Below are 21679 nucleotides of genomic sequence, written 5' to 3'. Positions count from 1 at the left end.
GTATTCTCAAGAGAGGCCAGTGTTCCCCCCGGAGGGCCCTCCATATACAGTGCAGCTGGAGCACCTCTACATATCAGTCAAAGTTAATATGCTCACATGTTCTCTCTCTTTCTCCTTGGTCCTGTTCAGACCACTTTCAGATTAGATTTAGATCCAGTTAGGAGAAATTGCAGTTCCCTTTGGCATCAAATTGTGCTTTAAATGTCAAATTCTGCCCCCGAAAGTTGATAATCATGAAAGAAACATGGTGATATCTGTGTTCTTGGATCATATTGTGAGTACTCTGTCTTGATGATTTACAGCTTCAGTGACCAAAGACAAGCTATGTTGAAATTGAAGACCAAAGTCCCACAATGTGACAGCTGCTGCGACCCATACCTTCAATCCAACCTATTAAAATGTGTCATGAATTGACACAGAATATACTGATGAACTAGCATGTAAAACACATTCACCCATAGTTGCCCACTTTCCCCTGGCCGCTTCAAAATCTCCTATTTTTATTTTTTTGGTTGTAACGCAGACGGAAGACGTGCGTTTTTTTTTTAATCTGGTTTTACATCAGCGCTAACTTTCACCAGGCATTTCTCGCACAATCTGACACAGATTGTGATCAAGACTATTTGACCCATTTTGTAAATTTCAGCTTGCAGGTTGCAAATTTGGTGAAACGGGACCCTACTTGAGAAAATATAAACATAGCTATTTGGTTGTCTCAGATGTGGGCCTAAATCTTGAGTTATTTGACATGTGAAAATCCACTCTGCTTTGTTACTATATATAATAACTGTATATATAACTATATATATATATATATATATATATATATATATATATATATATATATATATATATATATATATATATGTGTTTATGTTAACAACACATAGACAAGCAGAAACATTACAGAATCCAAGCAGTGCTCAGATGAGTAACAGGAGAAGCGACAGAGGAGGTCGAAGAGTGAGAAGAATGAGGATGTGTGTTACGTGGAGGAGAAGTTAATCTCTCCTGGCGGCAGCGCCGGCCTCTCCCTGCCTCTCCTCTGTCTTCTCTCCTCCATAAAACTCTGGATTGTCTCCTGCTCTGTGAGAGGCAGACAGTGGAGTGCACACACACTAAAACACACACGGCAGGATGTAGAGAACCCAGGCCGTTTAAACTAAACACTAGCTGTTTGATTTTTGCTCAAGAGAAGAGGTGAGCAACATTTTAAACTTACATATCCCAGAAGGCTCTTTATTTGTGCACAGACTTGAGTCTTTGAACACATCATTCTTGGTCAAATCTTGAGTATGTGATTTCACTAAGTACAGGGATTCCTTCAAGAAGATTTTGTATGTGAATAAAAATGTTTGACCTGATGTAGAGTCTTTTAGGCTTGAGACATTGTTAAAATTAAACGTCTGTGACTGCGTAGGCCGGGTTTCCATTCAAGCTCTAGTTGCTCCACATTATTAAATCTGCAGTAGTGAGTCACATATTTCATATCCAGATTTATTTTGCAAACCTTTATTTGCATATCTACCAACAACAGGGGGTTTCCTCAAATCATCAAGGTATTATACATCGTGAGAACTTGCAGTTTTAACTTAAGAGTGTGTTTATGTGTTTTTATGTCTCCTTTGCCACATGATTAATGTTAAGGGATTTTGAATCCTTATGATTCAGATGAGAGGTCTGGAACACTGTGGATGCACAAGAGCTTAAGGCAGATGTATGCCTGGAGATGCTAGTTATGCAACTCATTCATGCTTGCATGCACACACCCACAAACGCACACAGACACACACATACTCCAACTCACGCTTCACTATGTCAATGTTACCCACTGTCCACCTGGGTCCAAGGTTCATACTTATTCGAAATGGTGTGTGTGTATGTGTGTGTGTGTGTGTGTGTGTGTGTGTGTGTGTGTGTGTGTGTGTGTGTGTGTGTGTGTGTGGACATAAACACAGTGTGCACGCATACACAAGATTAACCACAAATTTATGTTTTATGAATGAGGCACCTGTAGAGACGCATTAGATTCATAGGTGGGAAGGAACACAGGGGGATATTTTTGATAGCATGTTGATGAATAATCTATTTGTGACATTATGGTAACAGTCACTGTGAACTGCCCTTCATTATTAGCACAAAGAAAAGATAAGTGATGCAAACGGTTGCAGTCTAAATGAGAAAGATGGATTTTTCAAATAAAATGACGCACATGAACACTACATGATTTAGAGGTTACTGTGCAGCTATTATAAAGTAGCTGTTCTGGTGTCATGCACTTGTTGTAAAGCAGAGGTAATGCACAGTATTAACAGCGTTATAACGATTAATCTCAAAATGCTTTTGAGACTTGCAAGTTTGCCAAAGAAGCTGATGTTTGGCTTTTTTTTTTGCTTGTGAAAAGGCAAACACCTAATAAGCCCTTCAGAGGACAAACCCTGCATTACATATCTTATTTTATGCTGCACTGAAGACCTTGCTAATGCTACACGATAAATACTCATTTTCATAACCAATTCCTTAAATAAGGATATACAGTGCCTTAAAGTCGAGCTTAAAAGTGTGTCCCCTTTTAGAGGGTTAGGGTTTTATATTGTTAACTGGTTTGCAATCAACTGTACATTTTCATACTGGTAGTTTTATGTTTTAGTCCATTACCAATTTGTTGATACTTATAATACTGCCAACCATTTTCAATTGTAAACTGTCTTTTTTAAGATAGATGTTGTCTCCCTCTAGACAGTTATTGGTTTCTTTTCATTTCAGTATGGTATGGGTGCTGAATTATGCTTCAGGTGGGTGATCCATCATTGTGAAAATATACTTGTGATACTCTCCAGCTACACACATGGCACCACAGTTCAAGTAATTTTGAAAATGTTCCTTGAGTCAGCTGAGTTTTGTGAAAGGCAACACTTCCTGCTCAAAAACTCCATTACCACATGTAATAATGTAACAGAACACACATATGAAATGCCCATTGATACACTTCTCCACACATTATCGCCACCACTTGTTGATCAGTGATGTAAAAAAATGGCAGTAAAAGATATTAGTCAAAAACTCCATAGGGTACCTTTTTCTTTTTTTTTTCATAGCATACAAAAATAAAATAAAACCAAAGTCCTGAAAAGTATAATGCAGTTTGTAGTTAATGGTACAGCAACTAAATTAGTGTTTAAAGTGTCAGGTAACCCACATTCAGGAGTTATAAAGGCTTTAAATTGTTTTGAAAAAATTGATGATTCATACTCTTAAATTATTTATGTAAATATATTTCATATGTACATGTAAATATAAACACCCTAACTTTTGATATCTCACGCTTTAATCTGACGCATACAAAATCCCAGTTGAAGACATATTCTATAGTCCAGTGTTTCCAGCATTTGTCCCGATCCACAGTAGTTTAAATGGAGCTGAAGGAGCTGTCCATGGTCCTGACTGCTCCAGATATTAGACAGTGCTGAACAGACAGCTGATGTTGCAGCAGCTATTAGTGGTGGGACAACAGTCATGGCTCTGACTCCATTTGCTCATTCTCCAACCACAGAGCAATCTCTGACACAGACACACACAGTTGTGGGTACACACACACACGCACACACACACACACACACACACATACACACACATTAACTGTAGTCGACCTACTAAACCACTCAGCATAAAGTTTAGTGGATAGCGGTGGAGGAAGTTATCTGTTTATAATATCACAATATTTCAAACAAGATTGAAATAATCCGATACATTAGTGTGGAGCCTTTTGTTTGAGGATCAGTTTAAACAAGCGGTCTGCGCTGTACTTAATATCATTTACAAAGGGAAAGAGAGAGGAGATTATGCTTTATCTTTGGGTTGAGAGTGAGGTGAGGTCTTTGTACGGAAATGTGTCTAATATGATCTCTTCTCCAAACTTAAGTCCAAAACTACAGTATTATATAGTATGATCAAATGCAGGAAAACTCTATATGTACTACATGTAGTATACATATATTTCTTTATCTCTTTGATGGACACATGGTGCATCTCTGCTGGTCTGTGACTTCACTGGCGCTCCCACTGAAGACAGCAGATTTTGTTGGTGTCTCTCCACCCACAGTTAAGTGGAACAAAGTGTTTCCACCGTGACATCTGATTAATGACAATCCCTCTGGGAGTTTAGGGAGAGCAGGAGCAATCCTCTACCCACAAAAAAATCCCATTTAGAGTCAGCAGAAGCCATTGTAGAAATCTCCAATGCATTAATTATTTCATCCATCTATTCTCCATTATAACTGCAGCAGCTACTGGCTTGTTCTTACTCAATTACCATTCTGCAATATATAATATTACCAGTAGGATCCAAATATTTCTAAATTAAGATGATCCAACATCCTGTCCGTGTGATTTTCTGTTGGCTTGCAAGAGACAAGATTTGAATGTTGCAATTAATTCCTATTAATGTCTGTTTTATTCTTAAGTGGCACATCTACAATTCCAAAGCATTAACACTTCCCTAAATACATTTTAATCCTGCATCAAGATTTGCTGTCAAGATGTTTAAGATTGAAAGTCTTTACTGCTGAAAACAGCAATGAGGATAGAAGTACATTTGATTTAACAAAGCTGGGTGTTCTCTGTAATGAAGAAAGAGAATATTCTTTACCATTCATATATAACTCAAATGGATCAGTAGATATTGTAAGTACATCATATTCAATCATTTCAATTACTTTCTGCTCAACTCCTCATCATTAGGTAATGAGTACAAGTGGGAAATACCTGGAACAAAATAAACATTTGTCATCTACTGACATCTTGTTGGCAAAGTAACTTCCTGGTCTGGTGTGGAGCAGAGCAAACAGAGTTCATATGACAGAAAACATTACGCTGCAGCTTTTTTCTTTCTTTCTTTTTTTTGCAGTGACGCATGATATGACAATAACCAGAAGCAGTGCCTAAATCTAATATGTCATAATTGTGTATTGTGTATATATATATATATATATATATATATATGGTACAGCTCAACCCCTTTTCCCTTCAACATGGCCGGATTACAATATTGTTTTGGTTGGAAAGGAATGATGAAGATTGTCTTAACTATAGTCATGCTCCACCCAAAATGTTGAGGCTGTAAAAGCTTTATTTGACAGTTATTGGATTCATGACAACCAGGTCAAGTTCTTGAGCAGGTTCTGGTGTTGCTGCTCTTCTGTTCAGCTTTGTCAGCTGATCTAAGTAGACTGCAATCATCATTTGTTGAGGCATCAGCGTCTCACTGTAAGCTTTGCTTTACTTGCCTGTGTTTGCTCCTTTATCATCTTTATAAGATGAACAAAAACCCAAACATATGTTTTTTAATTAAAACTCTCTTAATAAGCTAAACTAAAAGAACATTTACTGTTTTATGAAATGGCAGGAAGACACAGAGCAAACAAACAATTTAATTAAGTCGTCTTAATGTGTTACACCACATTACATCCACCAGAACACATTGTTCTGTGGAGAATTATACATTATGCCACCAAAGGTAAAGCTATAAAGATGAGAGGCACATACAACACAGTAGCTGCATGCTACATCACTGTGTTGTTCCTTTTAAAGAAGTGATTCGACATTTCGGGAAATACGCTTAATTGCTTTCTTGCTAAGAGGTAGAGGAGAAGAGTGATAGAAGGGAGGGGCCCTTCCCACTGTCCCTTCAGTATGAAGCTACAGCAGAGAGAGCGTTAGCTTAGTTTACACAGGAAGCATGGGAGAAAACAGCTAGCCTGTTCAAATGTAACACAATCAATATATCAGAACTTCTAAACACACCATTTAACACGTGTCTTGTTTGTTTAAAAACAACATTTTTTGTTGGAGAAACAGCTAACCTAGTTTGGATAGAGCCAGGCTATCTCAGGCTAACATACTAGCTGGTTCTGCTAGGTTTTATGCTAGCTTCAGCCAGTTGTGGAAAGGTTACCATTATTTATTTCTCCTGTTAGTGGAAAATGCTACTACTGTGTGGTTATTGACTTGCCTACAGAAAACAATATAAACTAATACATCGGAGGCAGACTTGTTGAAATTGAGAGGGCTTGTATAGATGCACAGCTAGAGGCCACAGTGAGCAGAGCAGATTTAGGGCCAGCAGCTAAATTAGTGGGTTTGGGGAGAGAATGATAATCATGGTAGTGATTGAAGAGAGAGAGAGAGAGAGAGAGAGAGAGAGAGAGAGAGAGAGAGAGAGAGAGAGAGAGAGAGAGAGAGAGAGAGAGAGAGAGAGAGAGAGAGAGTGTGACATAAATAGAAGGAGAGAAAAGACAGAAGACGAAGGAAGAATGAAGTTGTCCGAGTGAATTAGTCATTAGTGGTGTTGAGGTCTCTTCCCTTAGCCTGTCCATTCTTTCTGCACGCACATATGGATCACACACACACATACACACACACACATACACACACACATACACACACACACACACACACACACAGAAATAAGCGAATGCCAAGTTGTTTTTCTTTAGGAGAGTGTTTCATTATTATATCCTTTTACGTATTCAAACCAGATTTCTCTGTTTATTTGTGCATATTGAAGGTTTAAATTGGCACAAAAACATGTGTGCATTTCCCTTGGCTTTGCAGTATAGCAGTGTGTTTACAAGATGTTAAGAAGTGTTAAGCAGAGCTGTGAATGTGTGATTCACTGGAAGTGGGAGTGGAGAAGCAGACATCATTCCTGAGGCCCATAAAAAGAAGGTCATTCTTTTTTCTTTCTTCCTCTGGTTATAATAGCAGCCACAACTGAACCCTCAACTTTTTTTCGCTCGACCCGTTTTTCCTCTCTACCTGTCCATCCCTTCTTTCCAGTTATCTTTATCTTCCCCTCCAATCCCTATTGCTATTCCTTATAGTGTCAACTAGAGGGCCATGTCCTGGGGTGTCAGCGCAGAGGACGTCTTCAGCTGGCACCTCATGAAGTGCCATGTCCTCATAATTACCAGTCAAAGGCATAAGAACAGGATTATTTGTGGCTGCTACTGTAGTTAAGTGTGGTTCAGTACAGTGGCTGCTCTAGTCTGCAGTGATGTGATGCAGCGACAGCGTTACACAATAAGAGCAGCGAGTGAACTCACTCACCAGTCTCTGTGTCTTCCTGTCCTTGTCTGTTCTCTATCTGTGTCTCGGTTTGATTGTGTCTTCCTACGACAGCCCTGGCTGTCTCTCTGCCTGCACACAAAGAGATGGATGAACCTGGCTGGCCCCTCACTTGTCTGTTTTTCTTTCCTCTCCTCTTGGCTAGAGTTTATTTAGTTCACTCGATTTGTACTGATACATTTGATCATAAACCTCTGAGCTGCACCATCTTCTCTTGTGCAGAAGCTGACATAAAATGCTTGAACTCCTCTTTTGCTCGAGTATATCTTAGTAATCAGAGAGCATATTGCACGTATGTGTGGTGCATCACAGTGTTTACATGGTGCAGATCATCCGTGTAGAATAAATACAACATAGACAGCTGTACTTTATGGAACTAGAATGCATCTTTTTGCCAGTTAAATTGGGTTTTTCACCAGTTTATGACACATATTTATAAGGCAATTGGATTAAATCCTCTTTTGGAGACTATAAATCTACTTATTTTTATTTAGGGGCAGTATTTTTAGATCAATAAGACATGTTGAAACAAACCCTACCGGTCTTAAAGCCACCATTTTCATCAACTCCTGTTGCTTTTTGTTCAAAGCTGAGTAGAGAAAAGGCCCGACTGCTATTATAAATGACTTATCCACATATTAAAGTCCTGATGCTGAGAATAACAATCAGCAGTATGAGCTCAGTGCACTAGCATAAAGTGGTATTATGTGCCAGGATATGGACCAGTCGCAGTGAAATCACTCTTGGATGCTCAGAGCTGTGATAGGAGGAGAGCGTTGCCCTAGTTTGAGTCTGGCGTAATTATGTAATGCTTGAGTACCTGCAGCACCAGCGGCATGACAACTTCTGAAAGTGGATCTGGGCAGCGGCTAGTGCAGTCAGGATCTGCACACCTCTTTTCAATCCTTTTTACGTGGTGTGCAACTTAATCTCATCTTGAGCTCGCTAGGTTTTTAATGACATTATGCACTCATTTGCTTATTTAGCATTCAACTGACACTCCTTTATTCGATCCTTTCATCTCCCCATGTTGTTTCTTTTTCTTGAATGTTTCTCCCTCAAATCTTTTCCCACTTCCCAATTCTTTCCCCCCCCCCATCCCTCCATCCCAGTTTACTTCCACTAACCCTCCATCCCAGTTTACTTCCTCTAACCCTCCATCCCAGTTTACTTCCTCTAACCCTCCATCCCTCTTACTCCTCGTCTCTTTCCTTCTGTGCCCCCCCCCCCCCTCTTTTTTCAGCTCATCCCCCTCCGCTCCTAATGCCACATACCAAATGGAGGGTGACAGTATGCAGCTGTGGGTTTTGTCCTCCAGACAGCATCTTGGAGAAAAGCTTAGCCCCACACACACACACACACATGCGTACAGACGGAGGGAGGGATCGGCGCTAACCTGGGTCTTTCATCTGTCGCTTATATAATAGTTTTAAGATGGAGTTGCAGTGTGTGGCTTGCATACATGATGCAGTCAGACATGCAAGTCTTTGCAAGGAGGAAGATAATGTATCATAATGTTACAACACACTAAACTCTCCTTTGTTTGTCTTGTTCATTCTTCAGAGAGCAAAGCTCCATGCTGCCTCGCAGGCGAAAAATCGTCTAAACCTTGAGCTGATCAACCACCACCTGAAGACGTCCAAGTATGACCAGGTATGGCTTTTAAACATGCACAAGCAAAGACACACACACACACACACACACACACACACACACACACACACACACACACACACACACACACACACATCACACACACACACTCTCACTCACTCACTCACTCACTCACTCACTCACTCACTCACTCACTCACTCACTCACACACACACACACACACACACACAATGATGATCAATACTCACCCAGGCCATGATCAATAGTAAAATCTATTGTATAATGCACTACTAGTGATATAGGTGCTATGTATCACATGCACACATGTCTTATCTTTATAAGGCTGTGACATCAGTCATATGTTGCAAGCTGTGATCCATCTCTGCAGATCAATACAACTGCAGCCTTGTTACCATCATTATATGTGTTATCATGTGTTGCCTCTTCATATTCTTTATATTGCCTCTTTGTGCCAAGGATGTATACATGTGTTATTAATGTCATGTCTTCCATCTCATACACACACATCATTGCTACGTTTCCTTTCCCATTATTGTGTCTTTACTGGCACTGTCAGCCAGAGTCTCCCCACTGCACACATGCATTCATAAACACGTATACAGACCCAGACGGAGACAGTCTGTGATGGTAGGCGATTAGCTACTTTGGCAGTAATAGTGACTTTCACAGAGGGGGCAGATTTGACACGTGTCCAGGGACTCAGCTCTGAGCTTTTGCTCCACCGTGCCACACAAAAAGATGCCATCTGTGCACCGACAAGGTGGGCACAGAGATGAAAAGGAAGTCGGGGCAAAAGTGTGTCCAGTCCAGTATGAATGAGTGCGACTGACTTGTGATGGCAGTCCAACGACAGAGGAAGCATGTGGTGGACAGTGCACAGAGAAATAAAATAGGGAAAAGAAAAAGACAGAACATGAGAGGAAGAAAGGAAGAGAAACAAGAAAAGTGGTGATATCATGACAGAAAGTAATCTTGTAAAGTAAACTTCTTCTGGAGGCAATTTGTCAGAGTTCAAGAGAATTAACTTTGCATCCCTGACGGTTTCAAAAGGAAATATATTGACTCACAATCATAGTATTTATAGTACGGCTGATATTAGATTCAATGTTCATGTTATTGCGTCCTCGCCTATATGATGATTTCAATTTTTTTTAGAAATAATTGAATTTGAGTAACAAAACGACCCTTTACTGATTAAATATCACAGCTAAGAATAGAATATTTATATTGTAATATTTATTTAAGGAAGGCCCTAAAATACTAACTCATGTTTTTTATTACCAGACCTCTATGTTTAATGTCTTGCTCTCTTTTGGACTTATATTATGTTTAATCTTTAATCTTTAGTGGGTTCTTTTACTCATACATTTAATTTATCATAGTTTATCATTTAAAACATCTTTGGGTATCTAGATAAATGCTTAAAAATGATTATTATGCCGCTTGACGGACGTGATATAGCTCAGATGGTGCGAGAGCTCCCGTCATAAATTCCACAATTAATGAACTCATTGCCTTTGCATCAGTCTAGCTCTGTGCACTTTGAGTAAGCGAGCTTATCTATTGTACGCTCATCTCTTTTGCCAGTTAATGAGATGATTGGTGTATGGCTGAGGGATGGTTCTGCTCGATCCTACGAGGCCACCTTTAGAGGAACCAGCTTAGCTCAAGGCCTCTGACTGATGAAGGAACGAGAGGCAAAATGCTCAAGTCAGCAGCTCTGTCTCATCAAGGCTAAATTGAAATGTGCTGATTAATTTCTCTTCCGACTGTGAACTCCCAATCAACCCTCCAGCAAAAAAAAAAGCAGAAGAACAGCCTCTATTCATGAATGTAAAAAGTAGGTCTACTTCAAGATCAAACTGCGTTAAAAAAAACAACCCAGAATAATGTGTACATTTTAAAGCTTTTCAAGTAAAACAACTAAAGAAATGAAAGTTTGCCTGTGTCTCCGCTGACTTTCTTATAACCTTTTATTTTGTTTATAATCCTCTTAACCTCTTCTTGCTCTTTTTTCCCTCCCTTCCTTGCATCTGGACTCTATTTCTGTTCACGTAGGTGCGAACAGACTATGACCAGCTGAGACAGACCTTTGCTGTAGTGAGCCAGGAGAGAGACGTGGCCCAGCAGCAGAGGAGCCAACTCCAAGGCAAAGTGGAGAACCTGGAACAGGTTCTAAAGGTGAGACGTCACTACGTTGTGTTTGCTTTCCTCTCATGATTCCATAAACATGATCCCATGAACACCTAAATGTAAATATCAATTAAGTTTTCTTTTACTAACTCCAGCTTTTCAACTTTCTATTCATTCCTCTATTTCAATGTCTCCTCCCTCCACCAGTATGCTTCTATGCATTCATAATTTAACCATTGCATTTTGTAATCGTTACAAGTGACATGATAGTATACATTTGAAATGATAACTTCAAGTTTGATGAAGTTTTCATTTATAACCAATCATACATACGCTGTCCTTTTAAAGGGGACATAGCATACTTATTTTCTTCTTTTTTTAAAGATATTTTTTGGGCTTTTTATGCCTTTAATGATAGAGAGAGAGAAGTGTAGATTGTGAAAGGGGGAGAGAGAGAGAGAAGGGGAACGTCATACAGCAAATGGCCATGGGTCGGACCCGAACCATGGGCTTAACCTTCGTACATGGGTTGCCCACGCTACCGGGTGAGCTACCGGGTGAGCTACCGGGTGAGCTACCGGGTGAGCTACCGGGTGAGCTACCGGGTGAGCTACCGGGTGAGCTACCGGGTGAGCTACCGGGTGAGCTACCGGGTGAGCTACCGGGTGAGCTACCGGGTGAGCTACCGGGTGAGCTACCGGGTGAGCTACCGGGTGAGCTACCGGTGAGTGAGCTACCGGGGCGCCCAGCATGCTTATTTTCAAGTTCATATCTGTGTTTTGGGTTTCTACTAGAGCATGTTTACATGTTTTATTGTTCAAAAAACACTTTATTTTTCTCACAGTCTGTCTGAATAAACCTGTATTCACCCTCTGTCTGCAATGCTCCATTGTAGCGCCTGTCTCTTTAAGCCCCCCCTCCCAAAAAAGCCCTTTCTGAGAAGTATATGGTGCACCTTTGCAAAGGTAGTTCTGACGCTGTGGGTGGAGATACTCAGATGAGGAGAAAAATACTCTGATGATGCATGTGACAAAGGAAAGGGAGCCAAATCTGAATGGCTTGTTAAATCCAATGTTTCTGACCTCGTCAGCCCACAACACATCTGACTGAGTTGTCTTATTTCCCAGTTTGTGGGTTGGTAGGCACTCCAGATACCCACGTGTATGTACACAAGCAATGAACAAGTGAGTTATTCATGACATGTCTTCTTTAATCCTCTTTGGAAAATCCCTTCCCTGATTTCTAACAAATGTAAGTCCTGAACCATCTTTGAGGAAGTGCAGTGGTAGTTTTACCAATCTGGCAACGAGATTTGGAGTAAGAAAAGACGACGTGGCCGATTCCAGATAACTTAATAATGTCAGAAAACAATTGTGAGTATTGTGGGAGAACTCAGAAATGCTGTCAGTAAGAGTTTTACCTGAAGAAACTAAACTCTTGGATTATTTCATCAAAGGATTCGTTGTTTTTCATAAAGCCCCCAAGGAACACATTTTCTTTCTCTCTCCACATTTAATTATCTGCAGTTATGGATTAAATTATGTAAATCAATCTAAATTTAGTTCAGGGATTGATACTATAAATCTGGAATAGTTCTTTTGGTGGAGAAAAACACATGAGCAATATGTCTCTAAGGCAAACCCTACACATGTCTTACTGCTGAGTAGGCAAAGCAAAAGAATCTAAAGACTAAACCCTTTATCCTCCTTTATCACCACTGATTCTATCAGTCCTCTTTTCCCCTGACATACTGTATATCTCACTACATTTCTCCAGCATTCCCATCTGCACTCATTCATCCCTCGTTCACTTCACTGGTTCTGTTCGGCTCACACCGTTCATCAGATTTGGAGGTTTTTCAGACCCTAATTTTTGCTGCCTCCTTTGGAAAAATCTCCATCTCCCTTGTGTTTGTTTTCTAAGAAAACTTTAGAAGGAAAGTGTTGAGGTGAAGTGTCATCGGATTTATGGAGAGGCTCTTTTTTCACCGTGTTATGGTCTGCCAATAGTAATCATACACAGTCTCACTGCACCGTGAGAGGCACTCTCATTACAAATCCTCGCCTCCCTGCATCTCCTATCGATTGTCTGTTTGTCAGGATATTTCAGAGAGAAATGTACCCATCTGAGAAAAACTGACCCGCACCCTAATACAGCAAAGAAAGGTTTGTCACCTTCTCATTGTGTATTGATTATGAAGACAAAGAGACTATTTTGAGAAAATTACAGAGGGCGATGTGGGTGGAGGAGACGCAACATGAAAAAAAAACAGACAGACTTGATGTTATTTTAAAAGGTTCTTCAGTCAAAGCTAATGAGATTCAAAACTGTCAATCTTGACTTTAAAGTTATATAATCTGGTTACAAAAAACGTATTGTCAGAAATAGCGGAAGGGGAGAAGAATGGCACGTGGCAGGCTAATACCCACAGTCTTTATCCCGTGAGTCAGACTACATTATACAGTAGTTCCTGAGACCTATACATAGACTTTAATGTGTAAAATGGGTTTCTCTTTAAGTCGGATTCAAGTCCAAATCTCAGGTTTCAGGTCTACAGCTCTGCCAGGCAGTAAATATCACCCGTCTCAAAGATCTTTGTCTTTACAGTATTGTGTATTTTCAACACTTTGTGGATGATCTCCTGCTGCATTGAGGCTGCAGTCGTCTAAGGGCTTGAGCTGCAGGCTTGTTTAAGGCAGTTTGTTGGCTTATAACCGATGTCTGTTTGTGTTTTATCGTGACATCACAGGATGTTTGCTGAAAATGTAGGTTAGTTCATCAAGCCTTCCCTGAATATCCAAGAGTTAAAAATAAGAAAGAAAAAAAGAAGCAGTTTTCACTAAGGCTCCAGTGACAGCTTCTCAGCCAGCCCAGTCCTCTGCAGCTTATAACTTCTCCGTGATTATGCAAAGCAGTGGCTGCCTGCTCAGGACACCTCGAAGCCACTCCGGGAGGTAAAGAGGCTTTTCTTTTTCTTTTTTCAAGGGAGAGGGAACACAGAGAGAAAATGATGAATGTCAGAGCTTTCTAAGCTGTCTTTTCTTCTTAAGCCTGCAGAAACATCTTATGGCCTTAACTCTGTTTCTGCGAGATGTGGCAGCTGGTCGTGACTCCGCGGATAGATACTGTATAGTCATGACTCGGCTAATTTGGGAAAGGGTAGATTTAGGATCAGCGTGGGTGACCAGGCGTGACAGCTTTGTCTGAGTCAGTTCGGCGGATACAGTGGGTTGCATCTGATAGATATACATTACGAATCATGTGAAAATCTCACCCTGTATATCACTCTTTACTTCCACAGTGAACTCAACACTTGGGGGCCTTAGATTGCAACAGCTGCATTTAAAGGAAGAGTTTTGGGGAACAGGTTTATTTGCTTTCTTGCCAAATTGGGATACTGTCAAGAATCATCTCTAAATAACATCCCTCAACATAGCCACGTCCTCTCCCTCTCTCTGTTTCTCCCCAGCATATGCACGAGGCTGTGGAGCTGAAGCAGCAGCTGCAGATAGAGCATGAGCAAGCCTTGGTGGCCCTTCACACCAAGCAGAAGGAGATCAATCAACTGCAAAAGGTATGGCTATTTCTATAAAGGCAAAAATACAAAATTGGTTATTGAAAGCTTATTTTTTATACTTTCGACATAACCCTCCTTTGTCATTGATTTTGTGATGAGAGCAGTGACGAACTGAAGCTCATCGTTCAGTAATTGATGTGTCAGTAGCCAGTTTGTGCTGAATCACTGTCATTTAATCGCTGCTACTGCATCAGAAAATATATAGACCTCAGAAAGCTGTCAGCATTTTTATGGGGGGGAATGCATATTCAGCCTGCAACACCTTTCATATTGTTTGATAGTGTGACGAAGAGCTCTGCGCTAACAATGTTGCCTTTTCTAGTTTATTTAAACACCTTGTGAACTTCTCTGTGTGCAGACATTAGCTCTTTCTAGGTGTTGCATTCTGTTTGGTACTTTTTTTAAGACTAAATAATTAAAACTTCAAATATCACAAAGGACATGTGGATTTAGATTACAAGTGCTTCTGAGGCTGTTCAAATGTCTAAGATGTGAAATGATCTGACTTACTGTTTACCAAGTCTGGCCCAAATATGTGGCTCTAATTAACGCAATCACATTTAAATGTAGGAGTTTGTGAATTTTTACCTCATCGTGTCTTAAAGATACTCAGTCACCCTGATGTTCTACATTTATTGAGCCGACATTTTTAATTGTTAAATGAACAAATATGTAGTTTAAAGCATTATGTGCTGTATCTTTGTCCTGTTGCAGCATTATTTACTGTTAATTGTTTACACACCATACAAAGATCAAGCAAAAAGCTAAAAAAGCCCATTCAAATTCTTATTCTAATGACTTGTATGTAAATATTCTCAAAATACCCACTGGATTAGACCACACAGGCTGTGATGAAAGGGCTGAACAGTGACTGCTGCCTCAGAAATCTGTGAGGTTTTTCTGCCGGTTGTCTTCATGTACCTGCTTAATGTCCTGTATTTGCATTGGTGTCCCTTCAAAGAGAGACAAAAAGACACAAATACATCCAAGCCGTGGCCAAGTCATTTGTATAATTACACAAAGAGGTTTTTGATGTTGAAAATGTTGCTTTTACTTCTGCTGGCAGCCACTACTTAGATACTAACATACCCCAAAATAAATCTGTTACTGCTCATCAGAGCCATGCCATCAGGAGGGGCATCTAGCATCTCTTCAAGTACCAGTGCTGTGATCACCCAGTGAGCCTCTGCCAGGGTATTGTGTTGACAGTATGTCAGCTGTGTGCTGTCATTTCTATCTCATGGACTGTGATCACAGTGTCAGCTGCCACTGTGTGTTTCTGTTGGTTCTCTGCAAGCTCGGGTTCAAACTGACCAAGAGCATGAGGAAGCAGTACACCTGTTAGAGGTAGAGTAACAAACACAGATCTTTACCTCAGTGTCACCTTTCTTAAATATAGATTAGATCAGTTTTAAGCTAATAAGACAATAAAACAAAAAGTATCACTGTATCAAATCTCTAGTTTATAGAGATTGCTTTTATGTATTGTTTTCTCTGTCTCTTATCTCCATGTTTTCCCTTTTCTTCTTCCTGTTAAACACTTTGCATCTTCATTGACCACAGCTGAAATAAAAGCAGCTGCTTAAAACAGCACTCTCCTCCGCTTCCCTCTTCGGCATTGCAGTTGTCGAAGATGGCTTCTTCCCCTGCTGCGAAAGCAAGCTAAAGCAAAGCAAAAAGATTTTTTCGGACATGCGCAAATGAGAGGAGGATGTGACGTTCGGTTGTTTTAGCTTAGCGGAGCAATCGGATCTCTTTATACACATATCATTTACCATGTGTAAATGTCATCAATCATAACTAAAGCTGTAAAGGGGTTCTTAGACCTGCAACTCATGCCTTCTATCATGTTCCACAAGAAACGTCATTTGTTCAGCGATCATGTTTATACTGTAGGAACATGATCAGGGTGCTCGTCGATGTCCTGAAACAGGTTTTTTTTTAAATGTAATTCCACAGACAATACACTGGCCTTTTCCTTCCCAGAAGTAGTTGTGAACAAACACTGTAATACCGTGTCGGTTGTCCAATACTCCACACCAGTGTGTGACTCATACATCCGAGAATTTAAAACAAACAGTAGCTGAGCATCTGTGTTTGCATTTATATTCATACCTCTTCCTTTGTCTCTCTGTTGTTGTGTAAAATATAGCTCTGAACTTTCACAGTAGTTGCAGACTCCCTTTAATCTTGCAACCAGGCTGACCCTGAATACTAGATTTCCCCCCTGACCAAATCACTGACCTGCTGTGTTTCATCACAGTCTTTAAGATGCTTGTCACCGGTTAATCTACTTTAAATTATTTTCTCATTTCACTCTAAATCCTTTTGTCACGACAATAGGTTGCCGACTCCTTTGAATGTAGTTCAAGTAAGGTCAGGTTATTATCCATCTGAAGCACTTTAATATGATTTTGCTGAGCCAGCAGCCTTAGTTTGGCTCCGACAAACATCAAGAGTTTGGTCGGACAAATGGAGACTCCACTGTCAAGGAGTTTTTTTTCTTCTCGCAAATCCATTGATTCAATTTATAGTGTCTTTCACAGGCCTGCTTCTCTACACTAATGGGAAAACACACGTTTCAACAGGTAGAAAAGCACGGCCCCACTGTCTGCAGGGTCAAACAAACAACAATCTTTATTCTGCGTTCTGTGAAACAACAGTCCTCAATCATTTTGTGCTTGGAAGGCTTTATTTAGTTTGACAAACACAAATATTTGTCTTTCGTTTTAGTTCCTTTTACATTATATCATGTTGCTTTATTATATTTATCTGCATTGATAAATATATTATTGTTTTGCATTTTTTCTTTTCCTCCTTTGCGTTGATTGCATTTATTGGTGTTTGGTTGTATCTCCATTATGTTTTTTTTTTCTTTAAATTTTTCTTCTTTCTTTACTTTTTTCTGTCTCCCTCCTTTTTGTCTGAACAGAACAATAAGGACAGAATGTTTCAGGTATTTATTTTCCTCCCTGATTAGTTTCATGTGTGAATTTTCAGCAAAGGTGCCAAAGCCTTTCGTGGGTATTGTGTACAAATTGAGAATCCATATGTGCACTGAATGAGATTGAGTACTATTATATTCTATATAGACTCCATCCATCTTTCTTGACTTCCTATGATATGATATCTATGAAATAACATCTTTAATGTCTATACTGTAAGTGTTATAATCCTCTTAACTCTTTGTAGTACTCGGGCTTCGTTATCAGAGTTTACCAGTGTTATGTATCTGCAGCTGCAGCAGTGACTCCACACTTCCATATGCTTTGATTAGACTGCAGTGGTTTCAATATAACATGCTGCTATATGCTGAAAATGGCTCTTCAGGGATCCTTCTCTAATTGGTTCTGTGTTTGATCGGCATTGTTAGATGAAACGTTGGCTATTCTTTAGAGAATTCATATCTGAACATTACATGTGATGAAGTACATGCCGTGCTTTGTGTGTGTATTTCCCCCTCATGTTCACATTTTACCTTGTGCTCTCTCTTTTCATTTTCTCTGTCCTTCCTCTCGGCCTCCTCTCTTCTTCTCTATCAAAGGTCAAGGTTCGGGACCTGAAGCAGAAATGTGGGTCACAGAGTGAACACTTCCACCAGCTGTCCAACGAGCTGCTGAATTTCCGTTTGCAATCAGATACCGTGGATATCCTTAAAATTAATCCAGCTTCCACTTCTAAGATCCCTCTGTTATCAGAGAAGAAACTCTCACAAGTCATCGTTGGATTTGAAGTCCAGACAAAGAAAGGTGGGTCTCCGCTCGTAGCCAAACTTCACACACACTACATATTTGACATTTTCTGCAAATCATTATCATTATTATTATTATTGTTATTATTATTATTAGTTGTGGAAGTAGTGCTTATGGTGACGGTTTAAAATGGTTTCATTCAGATTTGAACTCAATGCTGATTGTGGCACTATCTGCTCTGAACTCTGCTAATTTGACAAATCTTTTAGATCAATTACAATGATTGGATTATTACATTTGTAAATTTAATAAATACTGTTGTTCCCTTGATTCCATTTAAGACTTTAACACCCCTGGGATGATATTGTGTGCGCTCAGCTTCTGAAGCATACTACCTTTTTAGATGATCTTTCTGTAACGCCAGTAAAGATGCTCTGAAAAATCACAGGCTGACTTTGTGTAAGTTTATTTAACAGTACCTCAATCTCACTACTGCTGAAGTTCTTCTTCTCTCCAACTCTTGGGTATTTGCACAAGGCACAACACCTGCCCTTATATAGTGTTTAGGTGGTGTTACCTAAGTAGGATTCATCATTTAGCACACCTGGGTAAGAGCAGATTTGGATGGTTTGGTGCATCTGGACTTGATTAAGAGAAAATACAACTGACATGTTGCTGCATGGGGCCCATTATCTCTGAAATGCTTTTGATTATTTTTTTGAACTGTCCATCGTGAGTCCGACAACGTTACACAAGCGCAAGGCTAAATCGGTGGAGTACTAAGACAGTCAGCGTTAAAGAGTTCACAAGTGAGGTCCACCCATTCTTAAAAAAAATAAATGAATGCACTCTAAACACATCACACGACATAAAAGCATCTACGAAATCAGGTGTGATCTAAAGGCTTGTGATCAGAATGAAAGGAGTCGGAGTGATCCCCAGACGGATCACATAACAGCTGGATCAGCTCACTCCTGGCCAGAGGTGGACACCATTAATGGCGATACTGCTTATTCATGATCAATATCTACCCTAATTGATCCCAGGCCTGATCTATGACATGAATGTGGTTTAACACATTAGTATTCCAACAACACATAGTGCAACCTGCAGAGCCAGCAGATAGAGCCATATCAGCGATGTAGATTTATACAGTCTGGCACAGACCAGAGGTCTTTGAAGTGCTGGAAATCCTGTTTTATCTTTTCCTTCACTTGAAACAGAGGGGGGACTCACTGATGCTTTTGTGCTAATGCATAATATTACTCACAAACCACAAGAACCCACTGATACAGTGGTCCCATGTTATTGACTTGTTAATTTCCTCAAGGAATTCAGCTGTTCACACTCTTAGACCTCAGTTTTCTACCCCCCCCCCCCCCTGCCATGAAGAGTGTTTGCTGTACACTCGCTTCAACAGGAGATCAATAGCTGTACAATGAGCAGCAAATGGGTGCAGAAGGAATCTTTATTTGCTATGGAAATCAATGTCTTCCAGGCGATGAGAGCACGGCAAACCAGCCGCTACTGATATCCCAGTTCTTGCCCTGCACACCACAGACTGGAGACAGAGAGAGACAGGAACTGCTCTCTGTTAAATCCAGCATCGTGACCAAGGAGCGCCCCAGCAGCCCTCGACAGCGGACCCCATCAGAGGTGGTTCTGAGTGACAGCAACATCACATTAATGCATGTGTAACTTATAATGTCATCAAGATAGTTGCAACATTACCCCGGTTATATAGTTGTGTATTCAAACGTAATGACTTACTTTTCTTACTCTTGTGTTGAATCGTTAGTAAGTATGTACATGTTGTCTATCTGTAGATGGAGGATGAGGCCAGCCCATCACCCAGGTCCAAGCCTCGCTACACAGGCCAGGTCCGCCTTTGCACTGCCCGATACAGGTGAATGAGATCGGCTTCAGGAATCTTTTGATTTTATTGCACACAATCTTTATACATTTAATAACTAACTGCTTCTTCATACAAGTTAATGAAAACAAATAAGCTGAAAAGTGAACTTCTCCTTTCAGTTATAACCCTTACGATGGACCAAACGAGCATCCTGAAGCAGAACTCCCCCTTGTGGCTGGAAAGTATCTGTACGTGTATGGAAACATGGATGATGACGGCTTCTATCAAGGTGAGAAGTAAAACAAGACTCCAAGATGTGACATGGAAAATAATTATCAGCGTTAACTGGCAAGTGAAGCTTAGGCAAATGTTTAAAGAAAAATATTGCAGTCTAAAGATCAAAGATTGCAGTACAGCAGGAGGTGTCCTTTGTTGCTTTTCATGTCTGTGATTTTGCCTGAGTCCCTGTCTGCTGCTGTTGAAGAGAATGCCTGACAGTCACAACAAGCGTGTGCATCATCACGTATTAATTATCTCTCAATGAGACAAAATGCCAAGACGTGTGTCAACTCACAGTTGTTCCACAGTCAATTTGTTCAGTTGACAGTATTCTTCTTGGCAACTTAATCCCCTCAACATCCTTTTCAAAATGACCATGTCATATGCTGTACTCTACACTGTGGGTATATATATACGTTTAAACTTTATTGTGTTTGGCATTCAGTCATATGCAATAAAATACAGTTCAATTGGCGTATTACAAAAAGTACCATGTGCCGCAAACACAAGACAAACGTGTGTCACCCTCATTGTGACCTGACCGTCAAATGTTGCTTTCAAAGCTCACATATTAAAGTTTATTATAACTAACAAAATCATCCATCTGACATTCAACCTGATACTTTAAAGTTTCCCCACTCGGTGTATTTAGGCTAGATCTGTATGTAAGTATGCTCTGTGTGAGTGCACCAAGAAAAACAATCCTGTACTCTTTTTATAACTGGTGATTGGAGTGATTCTCTGTCTAATCGCTTTAGATTTATGAAGGCTTCTCTATCAGAGGGAATCCTAAGCCCTCTGACTAGCAATCCTGCAGACAGCGCAGCCCGCTACAGACACAGTGGTAGTCAGCTGCAGTGATTCATTAGCTGTGGGCAGTGAGATTGCATGCCGTTGTGGAGGAGCCTTGTATTTGCCAAGCAGGAGGGAGACTCGGGCTTCAGACCAAGCTGTTGTCAAGATGGGACCTTGGTCCCTTTTAGCTTGATGACTAATCCAGCGGGGCTCAGCTTAATCATCAGCGCACACAAACAACACACTCACTCACTTGCACACAAATACGCAGACACGCACAGATGGTCTTAAGGTCTCCCAGGCCTCGGTGGAAAAAGTGATTGAAGGACAAGATGATAGGGAGCTTTTTAAACTTCTTGCCTTTGGGGGAAAAAAGACGTTTTGTTTTCTTCTGCAGTGACCGCAGAGTCTACATGCTCAGGGGTGTTCCTGGAAATGTTCAAACTAAAGTTCAAGATCTTCGAAATGTTGAAATGTTTTTTTTAGTTCTGTTATTACTAGAGAGAGAACAAAAGATTCAGAGAAGCCGTGGTAAATCTTACATCTTAGGGAATTGTACATACTGTATGTTTAGATATCTCCCACCTC

The 21679-nt window shown here is 40.3% G+C and overlaps 1 protein-coding gene across 1 annotated transcript in view; it reads left to right on the top strand.

Annotated features, from left to right (window-relative positions):
• LOC115016536 (RIMS-binding protein 2-like) overlaps nt 1-21679 on the top strand; it is a 69147-nt gene that overhangs the window by 28013 nt on the left and 19455 nt on the right. The window contains 8 exon segments of the mRNA XM_029444329.1: nt 8689-8778; nt 10819-10941; nt 14363-14467; nt 17403-17426; nt 18015-18219; nt 19661-19818; nt 19989-20068; nt 20197-20306. Coding sequence (XP_029300189.1) covers nt 8689-8778; nt 10819-10941; nt 14363-14467; nt 17403-17426; nt 18015-18219; nt 19661-19818; nt 19989-20068; nt 20197-20306 — 895 coding nt within the window.

The sequence above is a fragment of the Cottoperca gobio genome, chromosome 12, assembly GCF_900634415.1.
Source record: "Cottoperca gobio chromosome 12, fCotGob3.1, whole genome shotgun sequence".
NCBI lineage: Eukaryota > Metazoa > Chordata > Actinopteri > Perciformes > Bovichtidae > Cottoperca > Cottoperca gobio.
The sequence above is the reverse complement of the archived record's forward strand: the minus strand, read 5'-3'. Positions and strand labels throughout refer to the sequence as shown.